The sequence below is a fragment of the Scyliorhinus canicula genome, chromosome 17, assembly GCF_902713615.1.
Source record: "Scyliorhinus canicula chromosome 17, sScyCan1.1, whole genome shotgun sequence".
NCBI lineage: Eukaryota > Metazoa > Chordata > Chondrichthyes > Carcharhiniformes > Scyliorhinidae > Scyliorhinus > Scyliorhinus canicula.
This window is the reverse complement of record NC_052162.1, coordinates 90,603,060-90,630,912: the sequence shown is the minus strand read 5'-3', so window position 1 is coordinate 90,630,912 and position 27,853 is coordinate 90,603,060. Positions and strand designations below refer to the sequence as shown.

At 47.1% G+C, this 27,853-nt stretch overlaps 1 protein-coding gene across 1 annotated transcript in view; it reads left to right on the top strand.

Moving 5' to 3' along the window:
* LOC119952047 (sodium- and chloride-dependent neutral and basic amino acid transporter B(0+)-like) overlaps window positions 1-23,016 on the top strand; it is a 43,904-nt gene extending 20,888 nt beyond the window's left edge. Inside the window, exons 8-14 of the mRNA XM_038775541.1 lie at window positions 3,329-3,557; window positions 6,041-6,166; window positions 8,377-8,495; window positions 11,349-11,448; window positions 12,768-12,877; window positions 12,985-13,155; window positions 22,562-23,016. Of these exons, the coding sequence (XP_038631469.1) occupies window positions 3,329-3,557; window positions 6,041-6,166; window positions 8,377-8,495; window positions 11,349-11,448; window positions 12,768-12,877; window positions 12,985-13,155; window positions 22,562-22,684 (978 nt within the window). The 3' untranslated portion in view covers window positions 22,685-23,016. The remainder of the gene's footprint in view (window positions 1-3,328; window positions 3,558-6,040; window positions 6,167-8,376; window positions 8,496-11,348; window positions 11,449-12,767; window positions 12,878-12,984; window positions 13,156-22,561) is intronic.
* Window positions 23,017-27,853: the final 4,837 nt, after the last annotated feature.

The following is a 27,853-nucleotide window of genomic DNA, read 5'->3' as shown; positions in this document are numbered from 1 at the left end:
ATCCCGCCATGGCAGGTGGTGAAATTTGAAGTCAACAAAATCTGGAATTAGCAGTCTAAAGATGACCATCAAACCATTGTCCATTGCCGTAAAGGCCCAGCAGGTTCACTAATGTCCTTTAGGGAGAGAAAACTGTCATCCTTACCTTGTCTGTCCTACATGTGACTCCAGATCCAGAGCAGTGCAGCTGACTCTTAAATGTTCTTGGATGGACAATAATTGCTGGCTTAGCCAGCCATGCCCACATCCCATGAACGAATAAAATTAACAAAATTAGAGAGGGGATATAATTGAACAGTTTAAAATTCTAATAGGACTGGACCGACTGAATGCAAGGATGTTGCTTGCTCTGGCTGGGGGGGGGGGGGGGGGCTAGAACCAGAGGTCACATGCTCAGGATACACGGTAGACCATTTAGGATTGAGATGAGGAGAAATTATTTCACTCAGTGGGTGGTGAACCTGCGGAATACTGTACCAAAGAAGGTTGTGGAGACTGTCACTGAATATATTTCAGAAGGAAATAGATTTCTCGGCCAAATAGGTTGTCAAGGGGTATGGGGAGACTGTGGGACTATGATTTTGAGCTACAGGATCAGCCATGGCTCATCAGCAGGCTCAAAGGGCCGAATGGCCTACTCCTGCACCTATTTTCTGTGTCTCCATGTTTATAGTTTGCTGACATTGAAATTCAGTTGTTAATTTTAACAAAACTCTGATGGATTTCTCTCGCGCCTTTGCTTTGTACTGCTTTCAGCTAAGGCAAAATAAAGAAAATTAAACCATAAATTGCTTGAAAATACCTCAGCCGGAATCTTATGGTCCCACTAATGGCGAGCCCGCAGCGCCGGTTTCACGGTGGTGAGAGTTGCGTACAACGGAAACCCCATTGACAAAGGCGGGAGCAGAAGATCCTGCCACCAGCCGATGGTGGGCTGGCTCCACCGCTGCAAAGCAAACCGTGGAGTGTGGGGGGGGCATTGTGGGGGGGGGGGGGGGGGGGGGGGGGGGGGGTGAGAGAGGGGGGTGAAGATAATCCACCCAGCTGGACAAAACATTTGAACTCCTGAAAGGAATTAGACAGGGAAACAGAATGAATGTCTGACTACTTAAGGGAGACTCCATTGGCTGAAGGGATTTTCATTCAGAAAGATCACCATTGGGCTCTTGTGCTGATTCCCATGTGTTTCCCATGCTTAAAAGCAAATTACTGCGGATGCTGGAATCTGAAACAAAAGGGAAAATGCTGGAAAATCTCAGCAAGTCGGGCAGCATCTGTAGGGAGAGAAAAGAGCTAACGTTTCAAGTCCGATGACTCTTTGTCAAAGCTAAAAGACAGAGAAAGTGGAAAATATTTATACTGTGGAGTGAGAATGAAAGATGAGTCATAGCCACAGAAACCCAGGGAAACCGGGTGCTAATGGCCACAGATACCAAGGAGAAAGAGTGTGAATGGCAGTCGCCAGAGAGGACAAAAGATGTGAAAGGTCAAACAGCAGGGAAACTAACATCAGAGGATGAGCTGTAGGTGTGGAGGGGGAGGGGAAGGGGGAAGAAAAGAGGAGAAAGATGCAGGAAAGGTGGATAAGATTGGGGGGGGAACTCATCTCACTTTCTCCAAATCAAAGTGCAGCAATGGGTACACGCATGGGTCCTAGCTACGCTTGCCTTTTTATGGGGTATGTAGAACATTCCTTGTTCCAGGCCTAACTGAGCCCCCTGCCACAACTCCTTTACCGATACATTGATGACTATTTTGGTGTCATGCTCTCGCCCGGACCTGGAAAAATTCATCAACTTCGCTTCCAGTTTCCACCCCTCCACCACTTTCACCTGGTCAATCTCAGACACTTCCCTTCCTTTCCTTGATCTTTCTGTCTCCATTTCCGGCAACAGATTATCCACTAATATCCACTACAAGCCCACTGACTCCCACAGCTCTCTGGACTACAGCTTGTCACACCCTACACCCTGTAAGGACTCCATCCCTTTCAACTCCTTCACCTCCATCGCAATTGTTCCGATGATGCCACTTTCTAAAATGGTGCTTCGAAAATGTGTTCCTTCTTCCTCGACCGTGATTTCCCACCTACAGTTGTGTTCAGGGCCCTTAACAGTGTGCGGTCCATCTCCCGCGCCACTACCCTCACCCCCTCCACTCCCTCCCAGAACAAGGATAGAGTCCCCCTCGTTCTCACATTTCATCCCACCAGCCTCCGTATGCAATGCATAATCCTCCCCCATTTTCGCCAACTCCAGAGTGATGCCATCACCAAACACATCTTCCCTTCACTCCCTCTGTCAGCATTCCGCAGAGACCGTTCCCGCCAAGACAATCTAGTCCACTCCTCCACCATACCCAGTACCTCTCCCATCACCCATGGCACCTTCCCATGCAATCGCAGAAGGTGTAACACCTGCCCCTTTACCTCTTCCATGCTTAACATTCCAGGCCCAAAACACTCATTCCAGGTTAAGCAGCGATTCACTTGCACCTCTTTCAATCTGGTCTACTGCATTCGCTGCTCCCAATGTGGTCTCCTCTATATCGGAGAGACCAAACGCAGACTGGGTGATCGCTTTGTTGAGCACCTTCTGTCTGTGCGCATTCAGGATCCTGACCTTCCTGTTGCTTGCCATTTTAACAAAAGACCCTGCTCCCATGCCCACGTGTCTGTTCTTGGCCTGCTGCAATGTTCCAGTGAAGCTCAACGCAAACTGGAGGAACAACATTTCATCTTCTGGTTAGGCATGCACAGCCTTCCGGCCTGAACATCGAATTCAACAACTTCAGATGATCAGCCCCACCTCGACCCATTGTTTTCATTTCATTTTAACTGTCTTTTACCATTTCTTTATTTCTTAATACACATTTAATTCCCGCCCCCCGCCTCAATCTTTCCCACCTTTCCTGCACCTTTCTCTTTGCTTCCCCCTTTCCCTCCCCCCACACCTACAGTTCATTCTCTGATGTAAATTTCCCTGCTGTTTGATCTTTTGTCCTCTCTGGGGACTGCCATTAATACTCTTTCATCTTGGTATCTGTGGCCATTAGGACCCAGTTTCCCTGGGTTTTGTGGCTATGACTCATCTTTCATTCTCACCCCACAGTATGAATATTTCCCACTTTCTTTGTCTGTTAACTTTGACAACGAGTCATCGGACTCGAAACGTCAGCTTTTTCTCTCCCTACAGATGCTGCCAGACTTGCTGAGATTTTCCAGCATTTTTCCTTTTGTTTCCCATGCTTATTGCAGTTTTAACTGTCGTAATTCAGCAAACTCATATTAAAGTTCTTACAGTGGAATATTTTACCTTCTATTTCCCAGGTCTGGAAAGATGCTGCAACACAGATTTTCTATTCACTGTCAGTCGCTTGGGGAGGTTTAACAGCCCTGTCATCCTACAACAAGTTCCACAATAACTGTTATACAGATGCCATCATTGTCTGTGTTATTAATTGCGGTACAAGTGTGTTTGCTGGATTTGCCATCTTCTCCATCCTTGGACACATGGCTCATATACAAGACAAGCTTGTTTCAGAGGTTGCGAAGTCAGGTAACGGCAAAGTCAAACTTACTGGGTGCGATTCAGCGGCCTCATCGAGCTACTTGTTGTTGGCTTGAGACCGTTGAATCACGCGAGAGGCCTCTCGGCAGATTTGAGACGTTCAAAACGTTTGTGTAGACGAGTACTCAACGGTGCCCGAGCGAGGTCTTGCAGGCGATTAGAGACCGCCAGGCAGTCGGGGACAGGGCAGAGTGGCACGCTGGCACTCACATTGGCACCCGGGCACCTTGTCAATGCCAGCCTGGCACCCTGGTAGTGCCACCTGGGCAACCTGGCTGCACCACTCTGGCACTGTCAAGGCGCTGGGTGGCACTGCCAGGCTGGCAGGGGCACTGCCATGGTGTAAAGCTGGCAGTACCACGGTGCCTGGGTGTCATTTTGGCAATGCCAGGGATCAGGCCTTGGGGTTGCCATACTGGGTAGTGGGTTCCTAGAGGCCTCCCCAAGGTTGACGGGGGGGGGGGGGAGGGAGGGATCGAAAACTGGGGGAAGGGAGCCTGAAAGGGTGGATGGCCAGACAAAATGGCACTCTGATCTGGGAGGACTTAAAAGTGCGGCCTTGGCCGAGAGAAACTCCCCAAGGTCAAAACAAATGTCAAAGTGCTGTTGAATAGCAAGATGTTTCTTTGTGATGCAGCCACAGAGAAACACCCTATTAAACGGTCCCAAATCTGGACATAGAAATGTTTCGGGTGAATTGTGCCAACTATTGCTGTATTTAAAAAAAAAAAAAGGGGCCTCACGGTAGCATGGTGGTTAGCATCAATGCTTCACAGCTCCAGGGTCCCAGGTTCGATTCCCGGCTGGGTCACTGTCTGTGTGGAGTCTGCACGTCCTCCCCGTGTCTGCGTGGGTTTCCTCCGGGTGCTCCGGTTTCCTCCCACAGTCCAAAGATGTGCGGGTTAGGTGGATTGGCCATTCTAAATTGCCCGTAGTGTAAGGTTAATGGGGGGGATTGTTGGGATACGGGTTACGTGGGTTTAAGTAGGGTGATCATTGCTCGGCACAACATCGAGGGCCGAAGGGCCTGTTCTGTGCTGTACTGTTCTATTCTATTCTATTCTATTGTCTGTCAGTATGATTCCAAAAGTATAAAATAAAATTATCCTTGCTCAACAACTCAGTCATTCCACTCTGTTTATTCACTCTTCCAACTTCTTCCATCAGGCAGGAGGTACAAAAGTCTGACTGCATGAACAGACTCAAAAACAGCTTCTTCCCCGCTGTTACCAGACTCCTAAACGACCCTTTTATGGATTGATCTCATTAACACTACATCCCTATGGGCTTCACCCGATGCCAGTTACGTTGCATACCTTGTGTTGCCCTATTATGCATTTTCTTTTCTTTTCTTTTCATGTACTTAATGATCTGTTGAGCTGCTCACAGAAAAATACTTTTCACTGTACCTCGGTACACGTGACAATAAACAAATCCACAATCTAATTCCAGTGGTTTTGAACTGAATAATTTTAACATAAATATATTATAGTTTAAACACAGCATTTTCAAGCTGTTTGTAATTGACCAACAGGAATAACCAGAACTGGGAAAACTATCAACCACATCACAGAGTGTTAACCATCCGCTCTAATATCAGTTTCTTTTTGGATCTTGGGTGGTTCAGTGGGTTAGATACTATTCTTGGTTCTCAGAACTGGCACAAATTAGGCTCACATTGATGGGACAGACATTCCCTGACTGCTGACTGTCACAGTCCTACTTGGAAAAAGTTTAGCTATTCTCCGTCCTAGTCCTTGTGGACAAAGGTCATAAAGACCAGTATTGAATTAGTCGCATTAATTGGAGGGACTCCAGGATAGCTGAGCAATGAGAAAATATCCCACTACTGCAAGCTCTTCTGAGGGTGCGGACAGGCACATTGTTGGGATAGAATAGAGTGATAACTCTGCAGATAACTGTGATAAATACTGGAGTTTTCTCCAACCATCACTGACATCACTCAACCTTTGGGGCAGCACAGTAGCATGGTGGTTAGCACAATTGCTTCACAGCTCCAGGATCCCAGGTTCGATTCCCGGCTTGGGTCACTGTCTGTGTGGAGTCTGCACGTTCTCCCCATGTGTGCGTGGATTTCCTCCGGGTGCTCCGCTTTCCTCCCACAGACCAATGATGTGCACGTTAGGTAGATTGGCCATGCTAAATTGCCCTTAGTGTTGGGTGGGGTTAATGGGTTGTGGGGATAGGGTGGGGGTGTTGGCTTGGGTAGGGTGCTCTTTCAAGGAGCCGGTGCAGACTCAATGGGCCGAATGTCCTTCTTCTGCACTGTAAATTCTATGACTCTTGATTTTGATGGAAAGAAACCACAAGGTCTCAGGATGAACACACAAATGAGATACTTTTCTGACAGTCTGGATTCTAAAGTAATTAATAAGTTATAAATAAATGACATCAGTTTACACTATCTTTCTATTAAGCATCTTCAATTGCACCATTTCAATCCAATGTAGGTTTCGGTTTGGCTTTCATCGCTTACCCAGAGGCCCTTGCACAGTTGCCAGTGGCACCTTTATGGTCCATTTTATTTTTCTTCATGCTGGTCACTCTGGGACTCGACAGTCAGTTTGCAAGTATCGGTAAGAATGAAAATAACATTACTTCTAACTAACATGAGCAAATTCTCTGTCCTTTTGTGGTGGTGGGGGATTCCAGCCGTGCATTTCCTGCTGGCCAGAATGGCAGGATCCCATGCCAGATTCTGCACTTGGAACTTCATTAATTATGCACAGGTGGGTTCCCCTCAAAATCTCCTGGCGGGCTGCCTACTGATCTGTCTGCCTACCACGTGCTGGTAGGGTTCAAAGTTCCCGGCGCCATTCTAAATGCCAATCCAGCACACTCATACCACTCTCTCCAGCTGTGTTCACTGGACCATGCGGGATATCAGCAACCCAGAGGAAAATCTGTTCCTCAATTTAAGCACCCTCCCCCTGAGCCCATCACCCAAGAGGCATCCGTGCTCCACTTGGATCCACATCCATTGCATCTGGAGTCACTGTGCATCACCTTCCACTAAACGATGAGGTATCCCTTTGGCGTCCTTCTTTGTGAACTTTTCGTGCAGCCTATCAGGGTCAAGATTCCCTCCCCTCAGTCTTCACTCTGCCATCCATTGTTCGTCTTCTTCACCCATCTCCTTGCAGTTGCCAGCTCGTAAGATACAGATGAATGCCCAAACACCCATGCCCAACTCTCCGCGATGCCAGCTGGACAACATGCCTGTGAAAACCAGGTCTGGAACAATATGGCATGCAGATGTCGGAACACCCGATCAATGCCTGGGGTTGTCTCCAGAGTCCAGGTTGGAGGCCACCAACAGCCCTGGATTGTGGAATAGCATAGCAGTGGGTGGATCTTCCACATTCGGTGAGCTGGAGGAGGTCCATCTTTGAGCCTCAATGTCCCTGGTGATTCATCACTTTCTCAAGAGGTCCATCTTCTAGATTCAGAGCTCTTCCAGAGATCCATCTTCAATTCAGGAAGCCCATCTGCTTTCTTCAATAGTGGGTCAGTGATTTTTGGCGCTTTTCCAACATACCGACCAGATACAGTGACACATCATCAGCCCAGCCACACCAAGGAATATAGTGCAACAGCACAGTGCATAATTGATGTGGTCAGGGCCAAAGATAAGGCGTGTTTTCCCACCAGCCTTCGCTCCAGGTTCCCATCCCTCCACGGAATTCGCCAGATGGGGGAATTCTGCCCAGTCTTCCAATTGAAAGGAGAGGTTTCTGAAATGAGAAAACTTTGAAAGATTAAAGTTCAAATGTCTACAATGTTCCTTTAATATCCTGAGGTAGAAATCATCTTGTGCTGGGGATGTATTACTCTTCAGTGCCATTAGTTTCTTCATGATTTGTATTTTCATAGAATCCCTGCAGTGTAGAAGGAGGGCATTCGGCCCATCGAGTTTGTGCTGAACCTTTGAAAGAACACCCTACCTAGGCTCAATCCATGCTCTAGCCCTGTAGCCCCACCCAACCTTTGAACACCAAGGAGCAATTTACCATGGCCAATACACCTAACCGGCACATCTTTGGACTGTGGGAGGAAACCGGAGCACCCAGAGAAAACTCATGCAGACATGGGGAGAAAGTGCAAACGGACAGCCACCCGAGGTCGGAATCGAACCCTGGTCCCTGGTGCTGTGAAGCAACAGTGCTAACCACTGTGTTGCCGCGTTCGGATCGCTGGATTGCCCTTAGTGTCCAAAAAGGATAGATGGGATTACTGGGTTATGGGGATAGGGTGAAGGTGTTTGTCTTAGGTAGGGTGATCTTTCCAAGGGCTAGTGCAGACTCGATGGACCGAATGGCCTCCTTCTCCACTGTAAATTCTATGATTCTATGATTCTATCTGTGGACGGAAAGCTAGCCCCATTGACATTGGTGACCAGGATGGAAGGCTCCAATGCCATACACTGAAGACATTCTTGAACATTTGGCTAAGATACAGCTGCATGAACCTCTCAGAGGAGTTCGCTGTAAATGGTCTCAAGGCATGGATATGGAAATGGAAGCAACAGAGTTCTCAATCTCCTCCAGGGACAGAGAATTATTCCTGGGCTCTTGATGCAAAGACAACTTAAGCCCACACATGTCTTGTGCCGATATTCTGCCTCTTCGGGCTGGCAACCTCATTCAATCTCTTCAATTCTTCAGAAAGTGGACTTACAGTCGGGGACAATTTCCTCATCAACGCCTGTTCTATTATTGGTGGGTTTTACTGGGCTGTAGGAATTATTATTTGATCACTGAACTCATTTTACTTTTTTTTTCATCAGAAACAATCGTAACAACGTTGCTGGACCAGTTTCCTAATTCGCTACGATCAAAGCGCATTATTGTGACATCTGGTGCTTGCTTGGTGTTTTTTTTATTCGGCCTCGTTTGTGTAACACAGGTATGTCGCCTTTCCACATATAGTGCTGCTTTTAACAGGATTCTGTGATGAGGAAGGATCTTGTGTATTGGTCCTGTTTTTTCCAGCTATTTAGGTTTGTGCAGGGATGGTGTGGGGCTGACTGTCCCTTCCTCTCTGCTGTTACTCAATCCAAAGCCCGGAAACTTGCCTTCGATAGAACCTGGTGAATCAAACTTACATAGGCCCAGGTTTTCATCATGACGGAGAGCCTCCTTAACCTGGCAAAAATAACAGACGAGCCCGGAAATCTTGTCCCAGTTCATGGCACCTCCTATCTTTGCACAGCTAGGACTGGAGTTAGGCTGGGGTTCGTATAAGTTCAGCTCAGGGACACAGCTGGCTGCATAAACCAACAGCTGCCTCCATGTAAGTGGGATTTTGGTAAGTGAGGAGTAAGAAACCCAACGAATGCAGATTAAACTAGCTAAGTGCTCATCTGATCTTGATGGATTCATTTGGATAGCCAGGATAGTCCTTTGGATATGATCCTGAGGCCCTTTGGGTAAGGTAATGTGCGCTTTTGGATTGTCAAATGCAAATACAATTGTGCTTAAAAAGTGCATAAACCTATTGGAGCTGTCAAAGAACTGTCAAGCTTTAAAGAATCATCAAAGCTATCAAAGAACTGTCGAAATTCATTACAACTGTCAAATCTGTCAATGGATTTAACTGCTGGATTTTAAATTGAATGAAAACAAAGGTTGTCTTTGTAAGGGCTCTTCATGTTGATTTCCTTCATTTCTATTTCTTTTATTTTGTCTTTATCGTTTTTGGTCCATGGATAATTAATGGAGACATACCTTTAAGTCAAGCAGAGGAAGTAAAAATTCAAATGGTCAAAACCAGTAGTTAGTACAAAGTTTTGAATTTTGGGCAGAAGAACCCAGACTTCATAGCACCCAAGTGATTGTAGAGGTTTGTTTGAATTGATTGGCTGGTGGCCAATGATTTGGCTGGTGGCCAATGGTTTGGCCAGGGACAGTATTCTGCCTAGCAACCGGCAGCGATTGGTTCCTGTCAGGTGGCCTTTTTCAGGTAGAACCCAGGAGAAGCCACTGGACACTCAAGATGGAAGCTCTGTTCTGCTGTCTACTGTCGGAAGGCAGAAGATACCCAGCTCTGTTTCTCTGCTCTGCTGCCTGCTGTCTGAAGACAGAAAATTCTAGATCCCGAGAGAAGAAGCTGTTTCTCTCTTTCTCCAATGCTAGTTGACTATTGGTTCTGTGAGTCTACAGTGAAAGCCATTACAAGCTGAAAGACATCCACCTGAAAGTCTAAACTGAAGAAGAAGCTAATTGGAAGACGTTCGTCTGAAACAAAGACTCTTATTCTTTTACTTTTATCATTATTTTACACCCCGCTTTCCCCTCTGTATTTGTGTGTCTGTGTATGCGTGTATAGAGGCTGGGATGAATTAAAGAGAGGAGTTAAAGATTAGATGGTAGTTAATCCATTGTATTTGTTGCCTATTTAATTGTAGTTATTGTTAATAAGAAAAAGTTAATTGTGTTTAAATTTACAAACCTGGTGACTGTAATTATTGGGCAGCCGAAGACCTTGGGTATTTCAAAATAAGAGTTAATTTCACCTGTGTTACAACTCCAGATAAAATGGGGCTGGAATTGACTGTGCACTGCCTCAGGATGTCATACTTTAAAACATAATCAGTTTTTGACATTTCAGTCTGTTTGTTGACATAGGTCAACAAGTCAACACTGGTTATCATATTAGGATTCGTTACATGACGTATTTTACTACCTAATATTATCATGGGGTCCCAGTTAAAGTGTGCAGTGTGATTGGCAGCTGAGTGCTGAAAGAATAGTTTGTTTTCATCAGAGATTAGTTAAAGGAATTTCAATCTACTGATTTTTGAATCAATTAGAGTTTTTTTAATTGATTGATTTATTGTCACATGTATCGAAGTACAGTGAAAAACAGTAAATCCACAGTAGACAAAAGGAATAATGAAGGGGGCAGCACGGTGGTGCAGTGGGTTAGCCCTGCTACCTCATCACACCGAGGTTCCAGGTTCGATCCCGGCTCTGGGTCACTGTCCGTGTAGCGTTTTCACATACTTCCCGTGTTTGCGTGGGTTTCGCCCCCACAACCCAAAGATGTGCAGGCTAGGTGAATTGGCCACGCTAAATTGCTCCTTAATTGTAAAAAAAAATCAAGTGGGTATTATAAATTTTTTTAAAAATAAAATAAAAGAATAATGAAGGGAGAACTTGCGGTTCAGGGGGGCAGCTGGCAGTGATGGGGACGGGGGAAATCCTGGCGATAATTCCACAGGGGTGGGGACAGAACCCCCGATGATTATCCGGGGTGGGGGAGATTATTGTCTGGTGGTAGGGAGGAAGTGGGTTTCCCCCGATGATTGTCCGGGATTGAGGGGGGCGCGCGGAGTGAGCGGGAGACCCCGATTCTTCTGCGATGGGCGGAGTTGAACTTTATTGCTGATCAAGCCACCTTTTAGATATAGTGCCCCCATCTCTGTGGAGTATGTTGAAGTGAGTGAACCGAGTGTGTGGTGCAGGCCTTGCTGGTTCTATCAGGCTACGCCCCTGCCAGAGTGATGGCGTAAACCCTGCCCACTAATTATTTCATTCAGGGAGGGTCAAGATCTGGAGAGAAAACTGGACTGTGCAGCTGGGGAGCTACACACCAGTTTTCAGTCTGAGCCTGGCACTTTGAAATAATATGGTCAGATTCCACTATAGGGCTGGCATGTTTACGGGTTGAGAAAAGTGTAGCTTTTTCTTGTCCCGAAAAGTCTTATTAGAATGACTTCTCTTACAGGCTATTCTCTAATCTTTCACTTCTTTTCAGTCTGGGATTTACTGGATCAATTTAATTGATCATTTCACCGCTGGATGGGGAATTCTTATCGCTGCTGTCGTGGAAATCATTGGTCTAAGCTGGCTCTATGGTAAGTGCAGGCAGGAAAGCAGTGAAACAAATTAAATAGTTCAAATAAAACTTTATTGGGTCCTTCTCTTTTCAAAAGAAAGATAAGTTAATAAGGCACAATGATATGGATTTCATCTTCAATGTTGACTGAAAGTTAAGGTACTCCGATTGCCAGTCAAATCTTACCCAATTAGATTCAAACACCATTATGGGGGGAATTCCCTAACTGGAGGAAATATGTGGCGAGGAAGCCCTTTAAATACACTTAAATTTATTAAATGCAATTTAAGGATGGGTGGGAACCTTATTGAGTCTGCCGTGATGGGTGAAAATCCACGAACGAGAGTGATTAGCACTGCTGCCTCTCAGTGTCAGGGACCCAGGTTCAATTCCAGCCTGGGTTACTGTATGTGTGGAGTTTGCACATTCTCCCCGTGTGGGTTTCCTCTAGATGCTCCACTTTCCTACCATAGTCCAAAGATGTGCAGGTTAGGTGGATTGGCATGATAAATTGTCGCTTTGTGTTCAAAGGGTAGGTGGGGTTACAGGATTAGGGTGGGGAGTGGGCCCAGGTAGCGGGCTCTTTCAGAGGGCCGGTGCAGACCCGATGGGCTGAATGACCTCCTTCTGCACTGTCGGGAATCTGTGATTCTGGTGGTGTCGTGGGATTTTCTGCCAGCATTACCTATTTACGCCTGCGGCAGCTGGAAATGTTAGTGGAATCCATTTTTTACTCCTCAGCACAGGATTGAGCGTTCATTTTGGTTGTACATCCTACCCCCATTCTGATAACAGGGACCCCTCTCAGCATAGGTCTGACATATGAGCCTTTCCTAAAGTGAGTTCTTCAGGATTTATGTAAATATTTTACTTTCACAGATAATCAGTTTAGTGACAGGGAATTTACTCAACCTGTTTGAAATCCTAAATGATCCCTTTTCTGATTTAACTTGTTCATTAGTGATACCCAGTACAAGACTAATTTCTAAAGAACCAGAGGACACCATTTAAAAATAATAAGTCTGCCATGCAAAACTGAGATTAGGAAAATCTTTGGAATTTTCTTCCTCAGAGAGATAGTTGGTGGCAGGAAAACGGAATATTTTTAAAGCAGAAATGGGTAGACTGTTGAGTAACAAGGGAGTCAAAGGACATTGATGACAGGCAGGAATGTGTAGTTGAGGCCACAGTCCGACCAACCATAATCTTATTGAATGGCACATCAGGCTTGAGGGGCTGAATGGTCTGTTTCAACTCATGATTCATCGGCTTGTATGTTCCACGGTAAACAAGCTGACCTGAAGACTGGACAAGTGATTGCTTTCTTGTTATTCACAGGGATGAACAGATTCATCAAGGACATTGAGATGATGATTGGGGGAAAGAATTGGCTCTTCTGGCTGTGGTGGAGGGCGTGTTGGGGTTTTATCTCTCCAATTTTGTTGCTGGTAAGGAGATATGCATCTTTTAAACTGTGATTCAAACTGAAAACAATCAAGCTGTAGATAGTTGCTCATTCTGTCTCTGTTCTCATTTTATGCAATCTTTCATTCAGGCAATCTTAATCTGGTCCTTGGCAACATTCACTCCTCCAACATATGGACTTGTTGAGTATCCTGGCTGGGCAACAGCACTTGGCTGGTGTATGATAATCTTCTATATAATGTGGATCCCTATTATAGCCATCGTGAAAATTGTCCAGGCTAAGGGTTCAAACTTGTGGCAGGTATGTAAACAGTTTTGAGGTGCCGGTGTCAGTGTTGCATCAGCCTGAGAAATGTTGTGCCTTAATTACAATTTCTGAAGAGCATCTTCTAACATTCTCTCACTCATTCACTCACTTACATACAACCACCCATCCTTGTGCTTTTAGTTAATGGAATTTAAAATTGAGCACCAATTTTGGACATTGTCATTGTAGGCCCACAAGCGAGAGCCTGGTCCACAACCCAGGCCCACTGGATTGAAAATTCACCTGGTTTTATCCTTGTCGTCTTGCTGAAAGTATACAGGGCCTCGGTGAGGCCACACCTGGAATATTGGTCTCCCTATCTGAGGAAGGATGTTCCTGCTCTAGAGGGAGTGCAGCGAAGGTCTACCAGGCTGATTCTTGGGATGGTGGGACTGACATACAGGGAGAGGTTGAGGCGGTTAGGATTGTGTTTGCTGGAGTTCAGAAGAGTGAGTGGGGGTCTCATAGAAACCTATAAAATTCTAACAGGACTAGACAGGGTAGATGCAGGAAGGATGTTCCTGATGGTTGGTGTGCCCAAAAGCAGTGGTCACAGTCTAAGGCTACGCGATAGACCATTTCGGACAGAGATGGGGAGAAATGTCTTCACCCAGAAAGCGGTTGGAATTCATTACCACAAGAAGTAGTTGAGGCCAAAACATGTGTGTTTTCAAGAAGCAGTTAGATGTAGCATTTAGTGTACAGATGATCAAAGGATATGGGGGGGAAAGCGTGATTAGGCTATTGAATTAGATGATCAACCATGATCGTAATGAATGGCGGAGCAGGCTCGAATGGCCGAATGGCCTCATCCTGCTTCAATTTTCTATATTTACCCATGAGAAATAACATTATTATATTCTGTAAAACTCAAGCAGTGTGCAAGTTGACTGGGGCACTCTTTCGTTTTTATAGTGCCTCTCAGAAAATCAAAATGTTCCAAAGCATTTCCTATATTGAAGAACAGTTTTAATGTAGAGAAATCTTGTAGCCAATTTACACACAGCAAGGTCCCACAAACAGCAATGGAATAAATGAACTAATAATCAATTTTTAGTCACATTGACCAGTACACCAGAAGGGCGATTCCATGAGATCTGTTACTTCCATGTACGAAGGGTATAGTGTTCTGCCCCATGAAACAGTCAACAGTTTTGACAATGCCATAATCCTTTGGAATTATACTGAAATGCAAGCTTGGTGTATACTAAAGTCTGTAGACTGAGACTTGAACTCCTGACCTCAGACTCTGAGCTGGTAGCATTATCATTGAATCATGACTGTTAGTTGCATGGATGCTGCATGTTGCCACTAAGGGTGCGATTCAACCACCGCGTTGCGCCCAGCACCTATCTGGGTGTGAATGCGTCTCTAATTCACTTGTCTCTCAGTCCGGAAGAAACGGTCTCGAACACGTTCGTACTTTAGAATATTCTTTATTGCGATCGGGGCCGTTCTCTAGGTATCCCAAAGAAACACCTCTGAGAGTGCCAAAGTCTTCCTCAAAGCACCCCTTTTTTATATGTTTTTTTAAGAGGTTGTCTCTTGCATTCACTTGAGCTTGCCCACACTTCAAAGCATAGTTTGGTTATTACAATAGTTCCAGTACATGATTTTACAGACTTTGAGGTTATCTATTGGCACATGATAATGTAGCAGTTTTAGCTTAATTAATAAATGTTAGCTATAGTTGCAAGCGGCTCCCATATTTCATATCTCGTCATCCGGCCATGCGCCTTGTTTCTCAAGGCTGTTTGGCTTATAGTCATGAGTCGGCTCACGACTTCAAATATCACTCCCTTCTCTGAGCATCCTTCAATGGCTTCAATAACACATTCCTCTACTCTGAGCAAATTCATTCTCCTTCAATGGCTTCAACAACACATTCTTCTAATTTGTGATTTTCCACTAATATATCCCGGTCATTCTGGCTCTTTCTGGCTATTAACCCTTGCTTCACATCCTCATGGGTACGCCAGGTAAATAGCTGGAGTGGGCAGCACGGTGGCTTAGTGGTTAGCACAGCTGCCTCACGGCGCTGAGGTTCTAGGTTCCATCCCGGCTCTGTCCGCGTGGAGTTTGCACATTCTCCCCGTGTCTGCGTGGGTTTCGCCCCCACAACCCAAAGATGTGCGGGTTAGGTGGATTGGTCACGCTAAATTGCCCCTTAATTAGAAAGAATAATTGGGTAATCTAAATTTATTAAAGAAAATGGTTGGAAATGCCAAAATCGAGATTCGCGTCAGGTACGAACCGGTTTGTAAATCCCCTGGCCCGATTCCAATGGTGAGTTCCCAATCTCACCCAGAAATAGTGAGAATATCATTCATTTCAATCTCATTAGCAAGATTTAATTCACAGTGGCTTACCGGGAATTATCCAACTCGCCAGTGAGAAATCACACAGGCGTCGTTTATGTGCTCCTTTTTAAAAATGTGAAACTGGCGCAATGGCTGCTGTGGAGAAGTGAGGATGTGAGTAGCCATTTCCATTTTCCATCATGCAGCTCAAGGGCGCCGGAGCTGCTAGCCCAGTACTCAGATAGGCTTGGGCAAGGGGAGGGGGGGGAGGTGGGGGAGGTGGGCGCTGAACCGTTCCATGCCATCGTGGGTCGCCCCTGGGCTGGGAGATGGTGAGGGGCTTTTCATCTGTGAGGCTTTCAGCCATCTTTAAATATTGTGCAGCCCCACAACAGGGGAAATCTGCAACCTGTCTGTCCCACCAAACATTTCCAGGGCAGAACCTTGCTGTGGCTTCAATGCTGAAAGTCAATTTCACTCCCTTTGACTGTGACCAGCCTCTAGCTGCACAGCTAAAGGCTATGGCTAATGGGGAATCGGCAATGTTAGTATGTAAGCACTCCAGAGCTGCAAGTTGCGTTGGACGCTTGCTCCTGCTGATGGCTGCAGATGCTTGGAAGCTGCTGTTGGTGCCCTCTTTCTTTTCTGTAGCCAGAAAGAAGTACCCAATTTTTTTTTTCCCAATTAAGGGGTAATTTAGCGTTGCCACCTAACCTGCACATCTTTGGGTTGTGGGGGTGAAAACCACGCAGTCACGGGGAGAATGTGCAAACTCCACATGGACAGTGACCCAGAGCCGGGATTCGAACCCGGGACCTCAGCGCCACAGTCTAAGTGCTAACCACTGGGCCACATGCCACCCCAAGTAGACAGAAAGAAGGACAATTTTATAAGATACCTGGGTCCAGGAACACTGGACTCAGGGGGACGTATGAGTCCAGAAGGCAATCCCATTTGAAGCAAGAAAATTCTGCGGGACTGGCTGCGGACATTGAACTAAATGGGACAACCGATAACGCAATTGAAGAAATGCTTTTGCAGATTGCTGATGCTTTTGCTGCTGGCGTGGTGAGTGCTGCATGTAACTGGCACGTCACCGTGGGTTAAATGCACTGGAAGACAAGGATGTTCAACTGCACCTTGAGCACCAGTAGAATGTGAGGATGCCAGGATTTGGTTCCAGTGAAATTGGGCTGCGTGAGAAGGCCTGCACAGCTCTGATTCCTGGATGGAGAATGGCATTGATAGATGGAACAAGTCATACATTGATGGACAGATCATTACAATGATAAAGTCCTGGACACGATAACACATTCTCAGGCTTATCCTCCATTTCTGTTGAGAAATCTGCGAGGGGTGATACCGTATGCCAAGTTTATTTCGTGAAAATAGCTTTGTATTGGTACCAATATGGAACGGTGACGTTTCCTGGTTGTTTAATGGTTTGTGTAAATAAAATATTCTCAAGTGGTGCTGCAGGTTGTGTTTGCTGCTTGCTCCTGCTGGTAGCTGCAAATGTCTGAAGGCCGTGTGTTTGTTTGCTGCCCCCTCTTTTGCTTCTCTGGCCTGGAGTAAGGAAAGAGAGGATGTAAGATGACCTGCTACCAGTGCTGGAGAGGGATGAGGGGTGCTCTTTCGCTCTGCTGGCATGCTCTGAGTCGGTGTGACTTTCCACTGTTGAGAGTCTACCGCTGGTAGCTGAGGAAGGGGGAGAGAGTGGCGGATTGATCCAAATGTAGCTGTAGCTGGCTGGAGTCTGTGTGTTTGTTTTGCTGCCGCCCATTTGCTTTTGTGGCCTGGAGTAAGGAACGTGGACAGTGATCCGGGCCGGGATCGAGCCCAGGTCCTCGGTGCTGTGAGGCAAAAGTGCTAGCCACTGTGCCAGCATGCAGCCCTTGAATGAGCAACTTGATGAAAGTGTCGAAGAAATGCTTTTTCGGATTGCTGGTGACTATTGCAGTGTTGGCCATGAACTGCTGTATATTTCCGTTTGTACCGATATTTTGTGGCAAAAACAGTTGCTTGTGTGTATGGCACGGTGCCTTTTCCTTGTTGGTTAATGGTTAATGTGATATGTGGACTGTTAGTAGCTTGTTTTCATCTTTTTGTACTAAAGTACTGTTGATAGTTTAATAAACAAAATATTCTTAACTCTCTCGTACCTGCTCCATAGTACACATGCCGTGCCTCAGAGGATGATTAGTGCACAGCATCCCAAGGAAACTTAGAAGCCTGAACACTGCCTGAACTCTCGGAGTGCCAGCACCATAGAGGCAGCTGCCAAGAATCAAACACTAAAGCGCTGGGCTCCAGGGGAGGGCTTCAGGGAAGTACACCTGAGCACCGTCTCCCTAAGTTCCCGGCAATGGTCTGGGGGCCTGATGTGACCAGGCGTGAGTGTGCAGAGCAAGGTTTTCCAGCACAACTGGCTTGCTGGGTGGCACTCTGAGAGAAGGTGGGACTGTCATGGTATGGGTGCGGGAGTGTCTGCTTCTCTAATTCTTGCAGGTAGCAAAACGGATGGTCGTGTCGTGTCAGTCCTGCTGCAGCTGCTCTTCCATTGCTGGTGGGAGCCGATGGCAGGCAGATGGAGGAGGCAGCAGCAACGACGCAGGCTGAAGGTGTCACCCATATAAAGGGTGCTGCCCCACACCCTAAATACCCGGCCGCCCATCAGTCTGAGCAGGAACCCAGAGAGGGACTCCAGTGATGGCCCGAGTTATGCAGTCATGGTTGGTCTTTTGATGTGATGATCGACAGCAGGTGCCACAGGAGACTCCATCTCAACAGACAATGCGGCATCTGTGCCATGCCTTGGCAGACGCGGCAACCTTTGGAGAAGGAGTCTATCTGCGTTCAGTGGCTGTGAAGGTCACCGCAGCCCTGAACTTTTATGCCACTGCGTTAATTCCAGGGTTCGTGCCCTTCAATAACAGGAAGGGATTCCACCTGCTGAATGTTCGGATTGTGTGCGACCACCGTCTCTGTATCATGCACGTGTGTGCAGGCTACCTCGCAAGTGTGGATGACAGCTACATCCTGGGGTACTCAGAGATCCCCAGCATCTTCGAGGGCCACTCCAAGATGACGGGTTGGCTCTTGGGGGAACAAGATGTATCCGCTGTGGTCCTGGCTGATGACATGTGTATGGAGGCCTGAGACTGAGGCGGAGACCTGATATAATGAGGCACATGCTGCCGCCACCCTGCTGTCATTGTGCATTGCATCGGACTCTTCAAAATGCAGTTCTGATGCCTGGACCATTCCCATGATCGCCTGTAGTACCCACACCCCTTCCACAACCTGGCCCAGCAGAGGGGCGATATGCTGGAGGAGGAGTGACATGCGGCCTTATCTGAGGAGGAGGTGGACTCGGAAAGGTTAGAGGACAGGTGGCGGCAAGGTTCCAGCGAGGCCTCATCCTCACCAGATTCAGATAAGATGAGGGTGATGTTATCAGCTCAACCCCTCCCTCCATTTCACTCCTTACCCCCAATGCCCCTCCCCACAATTTCCTTCCCCCAATCCCCCCTCCCCGACCACGCTGTTCCACCTCCAAGGGCCCATATAACATCAGCCCAGGATGATGGGGGTCTGTGTCGGCACTGTTATTGGGTCACTATACAAGGCAGGAGAGTTTTGATAACTCGCTGTGAGTAAAACTCTGGTGCTCCTCAACTTCTACAGCAGTCTGACTCCTGTCTTTCTATTGACAGTACGCTCACACCCATCTTCTGAATGGGGTCTGCATCGGGGGCTTTTGATCTTGGACCGCTGTGCCTGGGGGGTGGGGGGAGCGGAGGGCAACAGGGGTGGAGGCGCAGGCCTGCCCGCTGTGAGGATTAACGTGACAACTGTTACATGTTTTAATAATGAACATCTGATATTTCCATTCCCCCTAGCGACAGATAGTTTCCACCCCCTCCCCCCTTCCCCCCTCCACCCAAGAGCCCACTCAGTGCTCCTCAATCTTTTTGATATTTGTGGTCTACTGCTACGTCTAGGTGTGTCCCCAGGATGCACATCAGAGGTGGAGGCAGCCTGCTGCTTTCAACACCTTGTGGCCTGTGGCCTTTGATACCGTTGGTGGACGTCCTCACGAGGGCCTAGAACGAGAGGGCCCCAGCCAACTTACAGATGCCACAGGCGACACCATGCCACCCTGTTCTGCCTGCTACCCTTGAGATGCCCCGGTGGCAGCAAGGGGGTTTCGGAATATGTAGAGAGTATCGTTGTCTCCTTTTTGAGGTAGGCCCCCTGTTTGCCTTCAGTGCTTCTTCATCCTTGATGGCTCCCCAAGAGACCTCGGGATCTCCACGGGACAGAGGGGCAGCTGGAGTGAGCTTCAGAGGCCTCCGAGTTATCTGGGTCTGCCAGTCCTGGATCCCCATTGTCTGCATCATGGTGTCGACGCCCTCAGCGATACTCCTCAGTGACTGGGCCACGCTCCGGAATGTCTCTGCAATGTCCATCTGCATCTGGAATACGTCCCTCAGTGACTGGGACATGCTCTGCAGTACCTCGGCAATGTCTAACTGCATCTGAAATACATCTCTCAGTGACTGGGGCATGCTCTGCAGTACCTCGGCAATGTCCAACTGCATCTGTGTGTCTTAGCGACTGGGACATGATGATGAGGCCCTCAAACCTGGTCGTCACAGACTGAGCCATGCCTTGGGTACCACCACTCAAGGCGCAGACATAGAGCTCCAGCTTTTCCACTGTGGTTGCCGCCCTAGCAGCGTTGGCCTCGATGTCATGCAACATCACCAGTGACCAAAGTCATAGGGAATCCTCCAGTCGACTATGCAGTCGCTAGAAAGTTCCTGACATCCCTCCTGAGTGTCACGGCTCTGGCCTATCATCTGCATCAGCTCTGGGGGAACCTTGTCCAGCAGACATCCGATTACTGTATCTGTTGGATGTCCCTGCCTCCATCTGATGTGTATCAGCAGCTGTGAGGTGCCAACTATATTGTGTCCACTAATGTCGCGCACTGAGGTGTGTGTCTCTGCGCTGGTGGAAGTTGGGGGTTACAGCTGTGACGCCTCGAATATGGTCTTGTCGGAGCTCTCTGAAGTGGTCTCTTTGTTGGCACAGGGGATCGACTCTGGATGGCCCAACCTCGTCAGATGGAGATCCTGTGACACAATGGACAAAGGTGGTCGGTGAGAGGAAAGGATTACTTTGTCTGACATGAACTACTCACTTGAGACAGGTCACCTGGCCCAGTGGATCCTCCCAGGGTGGCATCTTGATCTTTTCCTACTTATTATGGGCTATCATCTCTTGTGGGGATAAAGAGAGGGCATTGTGAGTCGCACACCTGATGGGTCAGGGGTGTGCGTAGCAGGTGGCATATGTGGGCACTGCACCTGAACATGAAGGGGTTCAGGTGCAGTGGTGGATTCAAGTGGGTTCTGAGGAACAAGCACGAAGATCAGATGTGGGGAGGGTGCGAGATGTCAGCCAGTGATTTGTGAGGGGGGGGGGGGGGCGTGTTTCAGAATTTAAGGTGTGGCAAGCAGAACTGATGCCAGAAGAGAGGTGGTAACTTATCTTTGCAGCTCGGTGTAGGTCATTGGTCGTCTTCCGACATAGGGCGGCAGTCCTCCTGGTCATGCTGCCTGCACAGCCCCTCGCACTGCCTCCCAGGTGGCATTGCTGACCCTGCTGTTGGTCGTCTGACCCACCTCACATCCACAGCATTGAGAAGCCTGACCAGTCTGCATCCCTAAAGCGAGGAGCAGCCAGGCTTGTGTGTTGGCTGGGAGTGAGTGGTGAGGGACTGTCTAAAAGCATCACCCTATTGTTAGCGGCGGGCGCTGAGGCACGAGTCAGGCGAATCAGACGGTGAGACAGACAGTGATGGCGAGAACCTCTTGGGTGCTCATATTCAACTCTAAGTGCCAGTGAATATGGGCGATGATCTTGCCAACTCAGCTGTCAAGAAATACCCTGCCAAACCTGCCCAAAATGACTTAGAAATGTTCCAGTTGAATCGTGCCCCAAGTCTTTCTGTGCATTAAACATAGTTCATATTCAGTAAGTTCTGAAAGCATTTAAATGTGTTAGCTCATCTCCCATAGTGTAGCATCTGGGGCATCAAAAGCAAGAGGCATCTCTTCAGATGATAATTGGACCAAAGTAAACAAATATGGTTCAGTCACAATTTTAAAGTCACATATTCCGAATTTAATTTTCGATTTTTATTATTTATAGTTCAATATTTATAACTCTTAGCAAAATCAAAATGGCGCCCTAGTTGATTGTGACATCGGTAAACAAGTGAAGAGGGCTCTTGCTATCGCACATACCTCTGACAGACTGTATTAACTCAACATTATTACAAGTTAGCAGCTTTTCCCTGAGGCTTTCCCCTGCCTGCATTCTGCTCTGTCGCTAAAAAGCTGAAAAAATACACATTTTCAGTATAAGGTGCCATCTTGCTGATGAGACTTCAGGCTAATCCATATCCAACAACCTGTTCTGAAAACTCTGCCCCACATTTAGACAGCTGTGATAAATTCCACCTCAGAAACTGAGAGAATATACAATATTCCAAAGGAAGAGTCCTTCTCAATCTGCATGTAGCTTTGGACATACCTGACCATGAAATTCTGCTGCAGAGTCTGTGTGCTTTCATGCAGCTAGGTGGAACTGCACTCTCTCGGTTCCCTCCTGACCTGACTAGTCACAACCAGAAAAACACTTGCAGTGATTTGTCTTCCCACTCCTCCACCATTATTCCGCTACCACCACCATATGTAATCTACATGCCTACTCCCATCCCGTGCAGGAATTGAACCCACGCTGCTGGCCTTGCTCTGCATCATGAGCCAACTGTCTAGCCAAGTGTTCCCTTTTGGGAAGATCTCCGTCTACCATACTCTATTCTTTAATCACCTTAAGCACATAAATTAGATCACCTCTATGGCTGAGGAAAATGCACGCCCAGTTTATGCAACCTGCCCTCATAATTTAACCTCTGCAGATCTGTTATCAGTCTGATTAGGATCAAAGTTATTTTTCTAGCTAGGCATTAGTGATTGCTGTAAAATACACAGGAGTTGTTGATAATGTAAATTTTCTTTCTGCAGAAAATTGTTGCAGCCTCTAAGCCCACTCCAGACTGGGGCCCATATCTGAAACAACACAGAACTGGAAGATACGACAAGACAAATCAAGATTTTACTTGTAATCCTGAAATGGCAAAACGTTAGGGGACATTTCCAGTTCAATTTCTACACATTAATTTCAAAGTCAAAGAATTTTAAAAGAAACTGTTGTTTTAAAATAACTGGAAATTTTTTCTCTCTGCAAATCTTTCAGAAGACAGGGATAATTTTAAAAATGCATAATTATTCTGCTTTGCCAAAACGGAGCATTTAATAGGAATGTGTTCCAATGGCAAATCGTTTGGAGCCACTTGGCTGAATTCCCATTGCACACTCCCAATCAGCAAGGTTCTATACTGGGAGTATATATTCATAAAATTATCTCTTTTCAGCTTTACTCTTAAAAACATCAAGATTCTCTGCCCTCCCCCCCCCCCCCCCCCCCCCCCTCCCCCAATGATGTGTTTCCCACTGGCAGGAGGGAGCCCGTCATTGGCGGAGGATGTGATCTTCTGGTCCCGCCCGTCGCAGTCAATGCGAATTTCCGTTGCCAAAAACCCATGGCGGGGTGTGCGCCTGGTGGGACAGAAAGATCCCACCATCGTTAACAGCCAGAAGACCTCCCAGGAACCAGAAATGGATGGGCTCAAAATAGGCTGTTCCCATTCCAGATTTTATCCTTCCACCTGAACCAAACACACCCATTTTGAAGAGTTAAAATTATTCCCTTTAATTTCAACACTGTTTAAGAGTTACAGATTCGGGGCTGGATTCTCCATCTGTTCACAGCAGCAGGAATCTTTGGGCCTGCTGCAGTGAATGGGAGATTTCGCTGAGTGTCAAATTCTCCGTCCACGCTAACAGCGGTAGCAGGGTGAACACGCAATGGAGAATTACGGCCTATATTTCTGACTAAAATATTCATATTTTGTGTTGCACATATATATCAAAAGCTCCTATTTAACGCACTGATAATTCTTTGGAGGTGAAAGCACAAAATCCCCCACTCTAAATGTAAAAGAATTCACACAATGGAGGTAAATTATTTAATTAAATTGTTGGGATTCCTTGTTTATGGAGCTGCTTAATTGACTGCCTACTTGGCTAAACAATAATCTCCTTCATCCCTGATTTTGTTTGCAATTCAGTCAGGACATTGCTCCAATGTCACAATGCACTCGCCAATTCACGATGGATGCAACAAAGTCAGCAATTTGGGAGCATCCTCCTGCTTCTGGGAGTAGCAATCGCTCAGTGAGGGGCAAAGTGACCCAATTTTGCAGAGGACAGTAAATTAGTGATGCAAATAAATCCTTTTGATCTTGGAGTGAGAGATGCCTACATGCCAATGTAAAAATGATGTTTGTGCAAGCAAGTTCAAGACGTGTGAAAGGACCAGAAACGCGACTATCACATTTTATACATTCTTCCTTTTTTTTAACAAATTGACTGTGACTGGGTTGTTAAATCCAGCCCGAATATTATAATATAAGGTTGCTTTTCCAAATGTTCATTCCAATTCTTAGTATGAGAAGCATTGAGCCGTGCGTCTCATTTAATTATTTTTCTGTGTTTTAGTCAACTCCAGTGGAGGCCATTACAGAGTTAGGGTCTCACCCTGATAGCTAATTTCATTGTCTGTTGATCCCACAAGATTCCTTAAATTACTCAAAGGCTCTTTGACAACCCAGTATTGCTCCCGTCCAAGTTAGTTCCCAGAGGACTGGACGGTGTGTTGACAAATGATGGGGCAACAAGCGTGGGAGTTACTGCAGTACAGTTTAGAACTATTCAGTTCATGGACTGATGAACACAGATGATATCACGATTATGTGGGTGATCTTAATTTACTCCGCTTGGCAGTAAACCAACACATTTGGATGGGCCACATGTTTCACAACCTGGTGGCTTTCCACGTTCCAATTGATCAGGTCAAGTTGACATCCTGTCAGGCTGGTTTAGTTAAGTGCATTCCCATATGAATCAGAAGGTTCTTTTATATCTAAGTGAAGAAAATGTTATTCATGTTTGTTCATAAAGTGTTTCCTCTGCTTCTTCCAAGACTCGATCCTGGTAGAAAGCAGTTATTTTTATATCTTTTTGAAGGCCAAACAATGCAATTTGTATTTTACACTTGACAATGTAACTCATCTCATATTACTGGACAGAATTGTTCATTAACCTGTAAATGTCAGAGCCAACTAGTTCACAATTTCCGCATTAAAATTAAACAGAAGTGAAACACACCCCAAAAATCATTTGAAAAAGTGCCAAAAGTTCCCAAGTGATGAAGACAGAATTCCATGACTTTTCAGTCACTATCAGGCAGGTGACATAAAAAAAAATGAATCGCTTCAAATAATTCCTAGAACCAGAAAATACCTAAGAATTCCTTGTGGAAGAAGGCGTGGTGGACTGCCATCCCAATGGAGCAAAAAAATCTCTTAAAATCAAAACACAATTTGATGTCTTCAGTCACTCTAAAAGAACGCCGTGGTGCTTGCTGCGTGGCAATATGTTGACACTTTGGTAACAATTCAACTGAGAAAATGGTGTAAACAATGGAATTTAGAATGAGGTTAGTTTAAATGTCTTTAGCATAGAGCCAGTACTGACGAGATGGGCCGCATGGACACCAATTAAGCTATAAACTTCAATCAGTGTCCGTAACAACATTGTGATTCCCACGCTATACTCCGAGAATGAAGTTCAAGTAAAGCATAAACACTGGCATAGACCTGTTGGGCTGAATGGCCTGTTTTTGCACGGTATTTTATGTAATCAACTTTTAAAATAAATAAATTCAAGTCAACCTTTTTCTGTGCTTTTGTTCTATGTATTAAAGGGTGAGACTTTTGCTCCATTATCAGGATGAGCACGTCATTCGGCATGTCAGTTTGCCAACACAATCTAGCTCCCGGATCATGGGCGGGATTCTCCCAACGGGAGACTAAGTGCCGACGCTGGAGTGAAAACCGGAGTGTTTCACTCCGGCGTCGGAGGTCGCTCCTCGCCCCCTATTCTCCCACCCACGGGGGGCTAGGAGCGGCGCAGCGTCATTTACGCACGCCGGGCCTTGGCGCCGCGTAAACGTGGTGCCGTGTAAATTACGCGGTTGGCACCGCGTAAATGACGTCACTAGCGCATGCACAGGTTGGCCAGTGCCAACCCGCGCATGCGCGGTTGCTGTCCTCCCCGCGGGCGCCCTGCAAGAAATGGAGGAGTGATCTTGCTGGGTGGCAGAGGAAAGGAGTGCTTCCTTCAGAGAGGCCGGCCCGCCGATCGATGGGCACTGGTTGCGGGCCAGACCCCTTTTGAGCGCCCCCCCCCCTCGGTGCTCGATCCCCCCTTCCCCCCACAGTCCGCCCCTGTAGCGTTCCCGCGCTGTTCACGCCGGCAGCGACCAGGTGTGGTTGGCGCCGGTGTGAACACGTCGTATTGGGCAGGCCGCTCGGCCCATCTGGGTCGAAGAATCGCTGGTCGCCCGTTACAAATGGCGAGCGTAGATTCTCCGAGCGGCCAGCCGTAAATCTCGGTGCACCAGTTTGGTGTGGGAGAATCGGGTGCGGGTGCCGGGGCGGCATGGCGGGACTCGCCCGGCACCCCCGCAATTCTCCCACCCGGCGTGGGGGGGGGGAGAATTGCACCCCGTGTTCTGGAAGGCAGGGTTGGTGTTTACTAAAGCCTATTGTCAGAAACTAAGTGGTATTACCGGAGGTGTTGGGACTAGGCTATCAACTGGAGTAGGAACAAAGTGTGACCAATGCTTAAGACAAGCTTTGAGGTACTCTTCCCACCCATTTGGGTGCACCAGCTGCAGCACGCTGCCCTGTGGAGGGAGAGCCCCTCTAGAAGGGAGGACATTTTATAATTAAAATAATTTAAAATAGACAGCATAAACACCTCAGGAGGAGCCCGCTATCTCTTACCTGAATTGCAGGCTGTTGCTTCTCCCAAGGTGGACGACTTCCCATTGTCCCTCCAGATTTTAGAGTCTTTCTGAGCCTGGCCTCTGACAATTAAGTGGCTAATTCACAGTTACAGGGTCATGTCTTCCATTTGACACTGTTATAGCTAAGGCAGAGGTCAAGGGAAAGAAACCATCAGGTTTCCCGTGCCCTCCAGGGAATAGAACATAGAACATAGAACATAGAACAGTACAGCACAGAACAGGCCCTTCGGCCCTCAATGTTGTGCCGAGCCATGATCACCCTACTCAAACCCACGTATCCACCCTATACCCGTAACCCAACAACCCCCCCCCCTTAACCTTACTTTTATTAGGACACTACGGGCAATTTAGCATGGCCAATCCACCTAACCCGCACATCTTTGGACTGTGGGAGGAAACCGGAGAACCCGGAGGAAACCCACGCACACAGGGGGAGGACGTGCAGACTCCACACAGACAGTGACCCAGCCGGGAATCGAACCTGGGACCCTGGAGCTGTGAAGCATTTATGAAATATGAACTTCCCTTGTAATGGGCGGGGCATCCCCCTAACAGGAGTAGCCTGTCTAGTATTAAAGCCCCGACCCTGGGTGCAGCTCAGAGATGGGACCCTCTGGGGAGTGGTGGTGTTCGACTATTGAACTTTAGCGCTTTTCTAAACTAAACGGTGGCACAGTGGTTAACCCTGCTGCCTTACAGCTCCAGGGACCGGGTTCAATTCCAAGCTCAGGCGACTATCTGTGTGGAGTTTGCACTTTCTCCCCATGTCTGCATGGGTTTCTTCCTCAGTTTTCCTCTCACAGTCCAACGATGTGCAGGTTAGGTGGATTGGATATGCTAAATTGCCCCTTAGTGTCCAAAAGTTTAGGTGAGGTTACTGGGTTACAAGAATGAGTGGAGGCATGGGCTTAAGTAGGGTGCTCTTTCCAAGGGCAGGTGCAGACTCGATAGGCCAAATGGCCTCCTTCTGCACTGTATTGTTTACGCGCGGCTGCTTACCGTGGATCGAACAGACGCTAACATCAAAGGCAAGTCACAAAAAGGCTAAAGTCCTGCTCAAATGTTTCTGATTCCTGTCCTACTTTCTTTACTTTGAAAAATAAACCAGATGGGTGGACATTTAAATTCCCTTCACCCTCAGATGCCTACCTCCCTCAGGGCACCAACTCGAAGCCACAGGAATCTTTTCTCTCCATCTATGTATCCAGTTCTGATGGCATTGTTAAGAGTTCACTGCAACGTTAACTCACAGCTGAGTGGGAAACCTACGGGATGCGCTCGGGAGGACTGGCAACAAATGGTCATTATTCACATTTCTGGGG